The sequence below is a fragment of the Papio anubis genome, chromosome 14, assembly GCF_008728515.1.
Source record: "Papio anubis isolate 15944 chromosome 14, Panubis1.0, whole genome shotgun sequence".
In the NCBI taxonomy this organism is placed as follows: domain Eukaryota; kingdom Metazoa; phylum Chordata; class Mammalia; order Primates; family Cercopithecidae; genus Papio; species Papio anubis.
Window position 1 is genome coordinate 24,813,712 of NC_044989.1, and position 11,108 is coordinate 24,824,819.

The 11,108-nt window shown below is 51.1% G+C and overlaps 1 protein-coding gene across 3 annotated transcripts in view; it reads left to right on the forward strand.

The window, feature by feature from the left end:
• Positions 1-10,521, forward strand: part of EFR3B (EFR3 homolog B) — a 113,943-nt gene extending 103,422 nt beyond the window's left edge. For all 3 annotated transcript variants that reach the window (XM_009183800.4, XM_009183801.4, XM_021924647.2), the window contains 4 exons: positions 1,138-1,186; positions 3,343-3,449; positions 5,138-5,187; positions 5,666-10,521. In XM_009183800.4, the coding sequence (XP_009182064.1) occupies positions 1,138-1,186; positions 3,343-3,449; positions 5,138-5,187; positions 5,666-5,771 (312 nt within the window). In that variant the 3' untranslated portion in view covers positions 5,772-10,521. The remainder of the gene's footprint in view (positions 1-1,137; positions 1,187-3,342; positions 3,450-5,137; positions 5,188-5,665) is intronic.
• The last annotated feature ends 587 nt before the right edge of the window (positions 10,522-11,108 follow it).

Sequence of the window (11,108 nt, forward strand, 5' to 3'; positions counted from 1 at the left end):
TCACCTCTTTTTTTTTTTTTTTTTTAAGACAGAGTCTCCTTCTGTTGCCCAGGCTGGAGTGCAGTGGTGTGATCTCGGCTCACTGCTATCTCCACCTCCCAGTTTCAAGCGATTCTCTTGCCTCAGACTCCCCAGGTAGCTGGGATTATGGGCGTGCACCACGATGCCTGGCTAATTTTTGCATTTTTAGTAGAGACGGGGTTCACTATGTTGACCAGACTGGTCTCGAACTCCTGACCTCAAGTGATCTGCCCGCCTCGGCCTCCCAAAGTGCTGGGATTACAAGCGTGAGCCACTGCATCCGGTCTGTCACTTCTAACCTTCCATTTCTTATCTTTATTAAATGCTCAAGTCACGTTGGTGGGTAATTTAATACTTTAAGACTTCAGAACTGATATTCAGTTCTTGAAATTTACATCTGAAGTTATGTTCACCACCTCTCTCCTCTTGCTTCCAATGTTTTCTGTTGTGTTCTCTGAAGATATTTTAAAATTACAGTATTGGCTGGGCATGGTGGCTCACACCTATATTCCCAGCACTTTGGGAGGCCGAGGCGGGCAGATCATGAGTTCAGGAGTTCGGGACCAGCCTGACCAACATGGTAAAACCCGTCTCTACTAAAAATATAAAAATTAGCCAGGCGTGGTGGTGCACGCCTGTAATCCCAGCTACTTGGGAGGCTGAGGCAGAAGAATCACTTGAACCCAGGAGGCAGAGGTTGCAGTGAGCCGTGATTGCGCCACTATGCTCCAGCCTGGGCAACAGAGTAAGACTCTGTCTAAAATAAAATAAAATAAGATAAGATAAGATAAGATAGCAGTATTTTCCTCTTATGGTGCTTGATGGACAGGCTTGGGGAGGAGGCAGGGGACAGTGCGTTCTTTTACATGAGACTCAGGACTCTGTTCTGAGTCTGAATCTGATGAGGAATGAGCTTCCCCGCTGCATCTCGCTGTCCTCTGTGCCAGCTTAGGGAGCTTCCGAGACCCTGATGGGGCTGGGGGTATCCTGAGGGACTTCCTGCCCATTGGGACTTTCTTCTAAGAAGCAAGGGGCTGCCAGAGAGCTGGGGGTGCCAGGGCTGCCTCCTTTCTCTGCCCCCTGACTTTCTGAGCACCTCTGTCCCTTCTCCTTCAGCGAGTGCCCGCCGAGGAGATCACCTATGAGACACTGAAGAAAGCCATTGGTAAGTCAGGCCAAGGGACTCTGGTTAGAAGGCAAAATGGGGTGGGGTCCTTGGGCCTGTTCCTACAGATGCAGCAGGACCTACCACCCTCTGCAGTGGGATCCAGCACCTGCATGAAGGGAGAGGCTGGTGGCTTTTGACCAACTCATCACAGCCACCAAAGCTGCCACTGAATGTCCCTCCTCTCCTGACGGGGGTCAGTAGTGGGGCCCTGTGTGGCCCACAGTGGGCAACGCTTTTGCCACTAAGGACAGCTGACTTTAAAAGTAATCAGTTGGCCGGGCGCAGTGGCTCACGCCTATAATCCCAGCACTTTGGGAGGCCGAGGTGGGCAGATCTCAAAGTCAGGAGTTGGAGACCAGCCTGGCTAACATGGTAAAACCCTGTCTCTACTGAAAAAATGCAAAAATTAGCCAGGCATGGTGGCATGCACCTGTAATCACAGCTACTCGGGAGGCTGAGGCAGGAGAATTGCTTGAACCTAGGAGGCAGAGGTTGCAGTGAGCTGAGATTGCACCGATGCACTCCAGCCTGGGCGACAAAGCAGGACTCCATCTCAAAAAAGTCATCAGTTGGCTGTGAGTGAAAACAATTCAGAGTAAATTTTTTTTTTTTTTTTTTTTTTTGGTGAATTGTGATACAAAAGAACAAGCTGGCCAATGGAGAGATATTAAGAATGAATCATATGAATGTCTATTTAATAAGGGCAGATGATTTTAAAATGCATTGTTACCCCTCTATCTGGATCATTGGACAACAACAGATGTTTTCTAACTGTTGACAAATTATGCCTGTAAATGCCAAACTTTTAACTTTTTGTCATCATTAATGGTAGTCTCTCTGAATGTACACATTTCTTGCCCTTTTTCTTTTTTTCTGAGACAGTCTTGCCCTGTCACCCAGGTTGGAGTGCAGTGACACCATCTTGGCTCACTACAACCTCCGCCTCCCGGGTTCAAGCAATTCTCCTGCCTCAGCCTCCCAAGTAACTGGGATTACAGGCGCCTGCCACCACACCTGGCTAATTTTTGTATTTTTAGTAGAAACAGGGTTTCACCATGTTGGCCAGGCTGGTCTCGAACTCCTGACCTTAGGTAGTCAGCCCTCCTTAGCCTCCCAAAGTGCTGGGATTACAGGCATAACCCACTGCACCTGGCCATTTCTTGCCTTCTTAAACTGAGTCTGGGCCAGGCATAGTGGCTCACACCTGTAATCCCAGCACTTTGGGAGGCCAAGGTAGGAGGATCCTTTGAGCCCAGAAGTTTGAGACCAGCCTGGGCAACATAGTGAGACCTCATCTCTATTTTAAAAAACCCAACAGTATGATGGACATGTGTGACACACACCCGTTTTTCTTCTTGGTGCTAACTCATCTTGGATACCAAGCAGCATGTGTAGAAGCCTTAAACTAAATGGCCTTGGGCTGCCCTGCCACAGGTGTTCCATGTTGACTTTCGTGGTCTGTGCGGCTTTACCATTGTCAATGTCCCTTTTCTTTTTTTGTTTATTTATTTTTGAGATGGAGTCTCGTTCTGTCACCAGGCTAGAGTACAATGGCGCAATCTTGGCGCACTGCAACTTCCACCTCCCTGGTTCAAGCAATCCTCCTGCCTCAGCCTCCCAAGTAGCTGAGACTACAGGCATGTGCCACCACGCCTGGCTAATTTTTATATTTTAATTAGAGAGGGGGTTTCACCATGATGGCCAGGCTGGTCTCAAACTCCTGACCTCAAGGTATCCTCCCACCTCGGCCTCCCAAAATGCTGGGATTACAAGTGTGAGCCACCACACCCAGCCTCGATGTCCCTTTACAAAATGCCCACAGAGTACTCGAAGGACCAACTGTTCAGGACCTTCAATTTAAGAGTCCTGGTGGGAGAGCAGCTACTTGGGGCTATAGGAGCCCCACTGAAAGGTCCTCCCATATAGTTCTCAAATTCTTACATGAGGAAGAAGGCTGAGCCCTCAGACAGAATCAGGAAGTGGTCCTGCCTTCCAGGGCTGAGTGAGGGCCCCACACCTCTACGCCACTGTCCCCTACTCTTCAGACGAGGGGAGAGCCCAAGCAATGCTCATGGACAGTGCTCCCCGGAGGAGTCCCTCCCCTTCCCCTCAGTGAGCAGGGCCTGGCACTAACCCAGCTCTCTGCGTCGCAGTGGACAGCGTAGCAGTGGAGGAACAGGAGCGTGAGCGGCGGCGGCAGGTGGTGGAGAAGTTCCAGAAGGCACCCTTCGAGGAGATTGCCGCACACTGCGGGGCCCGGGTAAGTGAAGCGTGACATGGGTGAGTCCTAGGGAGCCGAGTCAAAACTGAATTTGGGTCCAGGACAGGATTAAGTTCCCAGGAGATCTTGGCTCTTTGACCACCCCACCTCCATCCCCTGCCAGACATTAGGGCTTGTATTCCAACGCAGGGAGCTCTGCTGTTGCCCCGCCAGGCTTTCCCCAACGCCCCAATGCTGCATTGCTCCCCTATGAACCAAAAGACTTGGGTGTTTGTCTTGGGTCTCTCTGAGATCTCACACTTTTCACTTAAAGAAGTAGTCCTGAGCTGAGGCACCTGTCTGGCAGTCAGATCATGCTCACTGTGGTCCTGACAGCAGGCACACGAACAGCACTCACTGCGGACAACAGCTTCTTCTATTCATGAGCCACTTTCATTCTCATGATAAGTCCATGAAGTTGGTGCCATTATGATCCCCACGTTATGGAGTGATGGGGGAGGGGTGTGTGGCAAAGGAAGATGGTCAATGTTGGCAGCAGGACCCTCCTCCAACCAGGGTACCTTAGCAGGGGGATGGAACAGCCAGGCCTTGGCAAAGAGACCAGAGAGAGAGGCAGCTGGACACGTAGAAACGAGGAGCCATGTCTAGACTGGAGGGAGGAGCTCAGACAGTCCTGAAATTGATTCTACGCCGGGATTTATTAGCCCCGAATGTCAAGCTTAGTAACAATGAAACATAACTGTAAACATTCAAAATCTACAAATAACCTATTCTCCCAACAAAATATAATACGTATAATTTTCTGTTTTATATATTTTATATATAATATTCATATATAAGTATATATATAACATGTAGATTTTCACGGGCCTGGGTTGTCCTAACCTCTCGTCCCACTTTGAGAGGGATACCCATTTCATGAGCTAGGAATTAGGGCCCAGTCACGGAACACGTGCAGTCCCACTCTGCATTCATTGACCTCATTACAGCCAGAAGTAATCAGAGATCATCTCTAAGCCACCAGTTTTGCAGCGCTGCCCCTTGCAAGTTAGAAAAGAGCTGGCACAGGCTGGGCACAGTGGCCCATGCCTGTACTCCCAGCACTTTGGGAGGCTGAAGCAGACGGATCACCTGAGATCAGGAGTTCAAGACCGGCCTGGCCAAAATAGCAACACCCCATTTCTACTAAAAATACAAAAATTAGCCGGGCGTGGTGGCAGGCGCCTGTAATCCCAGTCACTCAGGAGGAGTTGGGAGACTTGCTTGAACCCAGGAGGCAGAGGTTGCAGTGAGCTGAAGTCATGCCACTGCACTCCAGCCTGGGTGACAGAGCAAGACTCCTTCTCAATTAAAAAAAAAAAATTTAATTTAATTTAAAAAAAGAAAGAAAAGAGCTGGCACTAGGGCAGTCTCCTGACTCCATGCCCAGCAGCCCTTACTGCCCCATCTTAAGGAGAAGGACCTTCCAGAGCTGCCTGCTGACATCCTCCCTGGTGATTCTGAGCCTCTGTCCTATCCCCAGCCAGCCTTCAGTAGGTGGCTTTCCCTGATCCAAATCTGCAGTCAGGGTCCAGTGGATAAGTGCTGGAGCATGTTCACCTCTGCCTGCCTTCCTAAGGCTGTGGTTGCCCTGTACCTCCAGCGTATACTCTGGACACCCTGAGCCAGCTGGCAAAGATTCTGAGCCCCCCACCCCTGCCAGCTCACTTCCCCCTGTTTGTGTCTAGGCATCGCTGCTCCAGAGCAAACTCAATCAGATCTTTGAAATCACCATCCGGTAAGTGGCAACCCTGGGCAGGGGACCTTAACCTCTGTGACCCAGTATTGGGGTTCCTCATCCTGAGTCCTTCTCTCACCCCTGTCTTCCCTCCTCCCCTCCCCCACTCCTCCTACCCCACCGCAATCTCTATCCCCTGGGCTGGAGGCGGCCACCAACTCTAACCCTCCCTATACAAGGAAATAGAGACCAGAGAGGGAAAGAGGCCGCCTCAATGAAACCTGGAAAGACCCAAGAGTCCTAGTGTCCCAGGCTGGCACTTTCTAAAGCAGCAGTGTCACTGCGGAGCCTGCAGAGAAGCTTGACTCCAAGCTGTAGATTCTAGTAAAATCTGGAATCCTGGGAACCTGTGGAATGAAGGGGTCACTGGTCCCTGTGCAAAAAGAAACCCAAGTCACCTACTCTGTTTGGTTGCATAAAGGTGGGATCCTGAAATTCTCTTTTCATGCCTTTCTCCCCATGTGTTCCTGCCGCCTAGGCCCCCACCAAGCCCATCGGGAACCATCACTGCAGCCTACGGTCAGCCGCAGAACCACTCCATCCCCGTCTACGAAATGAAGTTTCCCGATCTGTGTGTATACTGAATTCTAAGAGCCGGAGCCCCTCTAAGGGATGGGGTCTGAGGAGGGGCTCACTTCACGCCCACCCGACCACATGGAGATCTGGCTGGGATCTCTGAGAAAATGTCACCTTGGATGGCAGCGCCTCCCAGGCTAAGCCAAGGTGGAGACTCTCTGGTCCTTCTTGGCCCTCCTACCTCCTCCTCGTCTTCCCTGAGGGAGATCTCACCAATCAGCGTCTCACCTGCGCCCTCTTCGTCTTCTCTTATGTCAGCAGGGGCAGAGAATCGTGGGGTGTCTCTCGAGAGAAGCCGGGGGAAAGGGGCTTAGAAGCTCCTGCTTGGTGTTTTGAGTGAAGGGCTTCCACAGGGGGTGCATGTCCTCCCCAGAGGAGGGAGCTGGATGGAGACTTGGTTGGTGAGAGGAAGCTAAGGACTCTACTCCCCTGCGGAAGGAAGCTGAGAGGGGGATGGCTCTCTCCTCCCCAGCACTGCCCCTGCTCCCCGCCCGTGTCCCTGCTGTGTCTCTCAGTCTCTTGCTCATCTCCCATTTGTCTGTGTTTCTACCATTAATGAATGCTGAGCCCTTGTAATGGAGCTGGGGTGGAGATACCACGAGGGGTGGGGGGGGGGCAGCAAAGGGTAGGAAGCAGGATGCAAGGCTGGCAGGAGGCGGGCCTGTGGCATCAGCAGTCCCAGCGGGCAAGTGTGGTCCCTGTAGCAGCTTCTTACCTCCTTTGTTCTTAAGGAGCTTGTGTTGGGCTCCCACGGTCCTGTCTGCTGGACGTTTTCCAGAGTTGGGTTCTCTCTCTGTGATGTCTTTCTTCTGAGGGTCCCAAGGTGTTCCTGGCGCCTCTGGGTTGAGGAAAGGCCGAACAAGATAATCTCGGAGGGGAACTGCAGGGTCCTCAAGATTTGCCTATATCACCTCCTATGGAAAAGGCTCCCAGCCTGACCTGGGTTGTAGGAGAGTGGGGAGGGTGGGATGAGTGGCGTTTTGGGGCTCAAGGATATCAGAAGCCAACTTTTTAGATGTTCCGTTTGAAGAAAGAAGGATCTAACACCTAATATTAGGATGATTTCTTCACTCTCTGGACAAAGTCTGGGACATTGGCACCACCAGGCAACGCGTGTGGCTTGGGAGAGGCCATGGAGACCCCTTTGGGTTCTGGGTTCCTGTTTTCCTGGTGTGCCGTCTGTGTCTGTGTAATGAGGGTGTGCGGAGAGGAGCTAACACGGAGCCGGGCGGGGCCGCCCAGGAGGCAGTTTGCTACCTTCTTTGCCAATTCCCCTTTCTGGCCCCTTCTCCAGGAGCCTTTGTGTCTCCCGGGGTGCCACTGACAGAACCTCACCTGGGGCTCCGCCCGTGGCAGTGCCGTGTGGTCCAAAATCGTCCTTTCCTTCTCCGTTAGTCACATTTCCTGTAACTCCTCTGAGCCGACATAACCTACAGTAAGATGTGAGTGTCAGATGTTCTCTCCCTGGAGTCTGCTTTCTAAAGGGGGCAGGGTGAGTAGATTTCTTGATCCAAAGGAATCTATTTTTTTTTTTTTTTTTCCTAGAGATAGGGGTCTCACTATGTTGCCCAGGCTGGCCTCGAACTCCTGAGTTTAAGTGATTCTCCCGCCTCAGCCTCCTGAGTAGCTGGGAATCCCTTTTTAGGGTACAATTTCAGGCAGTGTGGCATGGAGTCAGAAGCAGCCTGTTTCTCCTAAGGGGAGGGCAGGCTTCTCAGGATGGCCTCAGCTCATAGCCCCATGCGTGGTGCACACGGATGTGCAGGGAGAGCCTGATTGTTAGGTGGATGTATTTTCCAGAATCGGGGAGAGACTGAACATGAGCATTTCCCATTAATATGTGCAATAAATATCTTGGGGAAGGGGCTATTTGACCTTCATTCCCATAGTTTCGGCACTTCAGATGAAGCTCTTTCCTGTGGTCACCATCTCCGCTGTGGGCACGCAGCATCTTTTTCTTGTTTTTTGTTTTTGATTTTGTTTTTGTTTTTGTTTTTTTGAGACGGAGTCTCGCTCTGTCACCCAGGCTGGAGTGCAATGGCACGACCTCGGCTTACTGTGACCTCCGCCTGCTGGGTTCAAGCGATTCTCCTGCCTCAGCCTCCTGAGTAGCTGGGATTACAGGCATATGCCACCATGCCTGGCGAATTTTGTGTTTTTAGTAGAAATGGGGTTTCACCGTGTTGGCCAGGCTGGTCTCGAACTCCTGACCTCGAGCGGTCCGCCCGCCTCAGCCTCTCAAAGTGCTGGGATTACAGGCGTGAGCCACTGCGCCCCCAAGGCTTTTTGGCTGTGTTTTGTGGTCTCTGGCTTATGCTCAACCCAATTTTACAAGCATGACTTAGACTTCTCTTTAATATTTTTGTATTTAAAAACCACCTTTAAATTAACTCAAACTTGACGGCAACCAACCTTTGAAAGAAACTTTAAAGAAAATTGAAATCTTGATTCACAAACATGTTCTTTCCTCACTGGCTCCTCCCAGGTTTTATCCTGTGCCCAGCTTGAGTGAGAGACCCACTGTTTCTTGGGCCTACTTGACATTACGGTTCCCCAGCGGCAGCTTCATCCTGAGCACTGCCTGTGAACGCTGGTTCTGTGACTTGGCAGTCGCGTCCCTGGAGCATCTTTCCAGAGCCAGCATTAGAACCAGAGACCCCCAGGTCCACTCAGATGTTTCTGCCCCTCATCCCCATCCTGTGAATAGAGAGACAGAAAAGGCGCAGGTTCCTGCTGCTTAGACTCTGCTGTTACCTCTCCATCTGTCCCAGGCAGCTTTTCCTTTCCATCACTGCTGCTTGGCAAAAAAAGTGCTTCTTTTGAAGAACTGGTCATTTTTTGAGTGCCCTCTTCTCAGTTTCATTTAAACTTACACTCAGGAGAGTGTTGGGTTGTCTGCTGACATGGAGTAGAACCTGGATTCTGGCCAAATAGGCCAGAATCAGAAAGGTGAAGGTGAGTGTGATAGTAGGTAATCTCCTCACCCCAGCACAGGCCCTGAGAGAGAGGCAAAGCAGTTTGACGGGATCCGGAGGGGAGGGAGGCACCCCGGCCCTTGGCCTGGCATCAGTGAGTCCTGCCTTCCAAGCCCCCGGAGGCTGGTGGCACTGCATTGTGCCCCTTTTTGCCACCCTTCTCTGCTGTGATTTTGAGCGAGGAGGAGTCAGTAAGCCCATTGAGACCAGCTGCTCCCAAAGCCCAAAGACTCCGGCTCTGTGGGGAAGGGCTAGCGTTGGTCAGGACTCTGCTGACAGCACTGAGAAGGCAGGAATGTATTTGAGATTTGGAAGTTCTGTTAATTTGGTGGAGTCAGGTGAATGGATAAGAAGCAGATCGGCAGAAAGCACCAGTGTGGTCCCGAGGCTCCCTCTGTTTTCCTTGCCATGGAGTCCCCAGCGCCTTGTGCCTGTTTCCATTTCCCTCTTTGAAAAGTAGAAATCAGTGGTTTCCTAACTCCTGAACAGCCTTCTCACTGTAGAAGGAGCCTGAGCAGGTCAGAAGACCTAGAAAAGTCCTCAGATACCCCACTCTGTCCAACCCCCTTTCTCATGTACAAATATAAATGAATGAGCAGGAAAAGAGGAGGTCTGGACCCACTAAAGTACTTGAAGAAGCACAAGTGTCGTAGATGTGCCGCCTTTTGCCCTGGGTGTTCTAGATCCCATAGAACACGTTTCAGCTGGACTAAGAATCAGACTAGTCAGGGGTTCTTCTGAACAGCTCAGGCCAGACCTCTGGGCTCCTCTGGGGACCCTGGGATGTGAGGCCTTGCAGTTTCCATTCCATTGTCCCCAGGCCTCCTGACCTGGTGACAGAGAATGCCCAGGAAATGTGAGTCTGTTTTTCCCAGTTCCTCTTCATGACCAGGAAATGGCAGCTGGTCGGTTGGGGTCCTGTGGGAAAGGGCTAACCTGGGCTGTTAGGTAGATACTAGGTTTAAAGGTAGACAGGGAGATGGCATCATCAGGGCAGACCAGGCCTACTTCCTGTGACCCCAGACCTTGGCAGGCAGGTCTTGCTGAAACCAGGCATCTCCCTCACACCTGGGGAAAGGTTTAGGGCAACGTGTTGCCTCTTCATCCCGTTAACCCTAGAAATCTTCTGGTTAGAGTGGCCCCTTACCCCAAATCTGGCCTAGGTCTGAAGACTGCAGAAGGATAGTCATGATGGGCCCATCCTAGAGCCTGGCTTGCTGGGTATGGCGGGGACAGGAGGGCGGGGACAGGAGGGTGTCGGGAAGGGCCTGAGGCCAAAGCCAGTTTTCTGTGCTCCCTTTAGCCCCAGCCTGGCTGGCCAGATCTCCTCTCCTTCAGGGGACCATGGGGCCACCCAAGCCAGTCACCTTCCTCTTCCAAGCTCTACCCCCATGACTGTTGATTTCTGGCACGTGGAGGCAGAGTTATGAATCCACAAATGCTGCAGCCCATACCTCGTAATGTGTCTGTGTCCACTTAGAGCCTCACAACCTGGCTGAGTGTGTGTGTGCATGTGTGTGTAGTATAGTTTGTAGTTGACAATATGTGTATATAATAGCTTGTGTATTTATATGTGAGTACAGAATTAGTGCCCGTGGCGGTTTTCTGTATTTTAAACCCATTGAATTGATTAGTTTTATTTTCGGGAAGTGGGAAAGGGGGAGTGGGGGGAAGTGTAGGAAGAAGGACTCTTAGCCAAATCATTCTCTAGGACTATTAGTCGCGATCTCCCAGTGAGCCGTCATGATGCCCTTTTCAAATAAATGTTAATGTTGTCACCACATGGCTGTTTGATTTCTTTAAAGCAAATGGTTTTTTTGAGAAGCAAATGCGATCTGAAAATACCAACAGTGTACTACTGACATTTAGCCACCTCCACTAACCATGACTTTACCTGTCTTAGAGGGAGAAGGTGCGGGGGAAAGGAGGCTACCAAGATGGAAACCTCAGGCCCAGCATGCCCAGCATGGGAGCATCCTGTTAGGAAGGCCTAGGCCATTATTCATTCTAGCACATTCCATGTAAGCCATATTGGGGAACACCTTGTCTTAAGAATCTGGCTTCCTGGCCAGGTGCAGTGGCTTATGCCTATAATCCCAGCACTGTGGAAGGCCAAAATGGGTGGATCACTTGAGGCCAGGAGTTCGAGACCAGCCTAGCCAACATGGTAAAACCCCGTCTCTACTAAAAATACAAAAATTAGCCAGGTGTGGTGGCGGGCGCCTGTACTCCCAGGTACTCAGGAGGTTGAGGTGAGGAAATCACTTGAACCGGGGAGGCAGAGGTTGCAGTGAGCCGAGATTGCACCACTGCGCTGCAGCCTGAGAGACAGAGCGAGACCCTGTCTCAAAAACAAAAAAAGAATCTGGC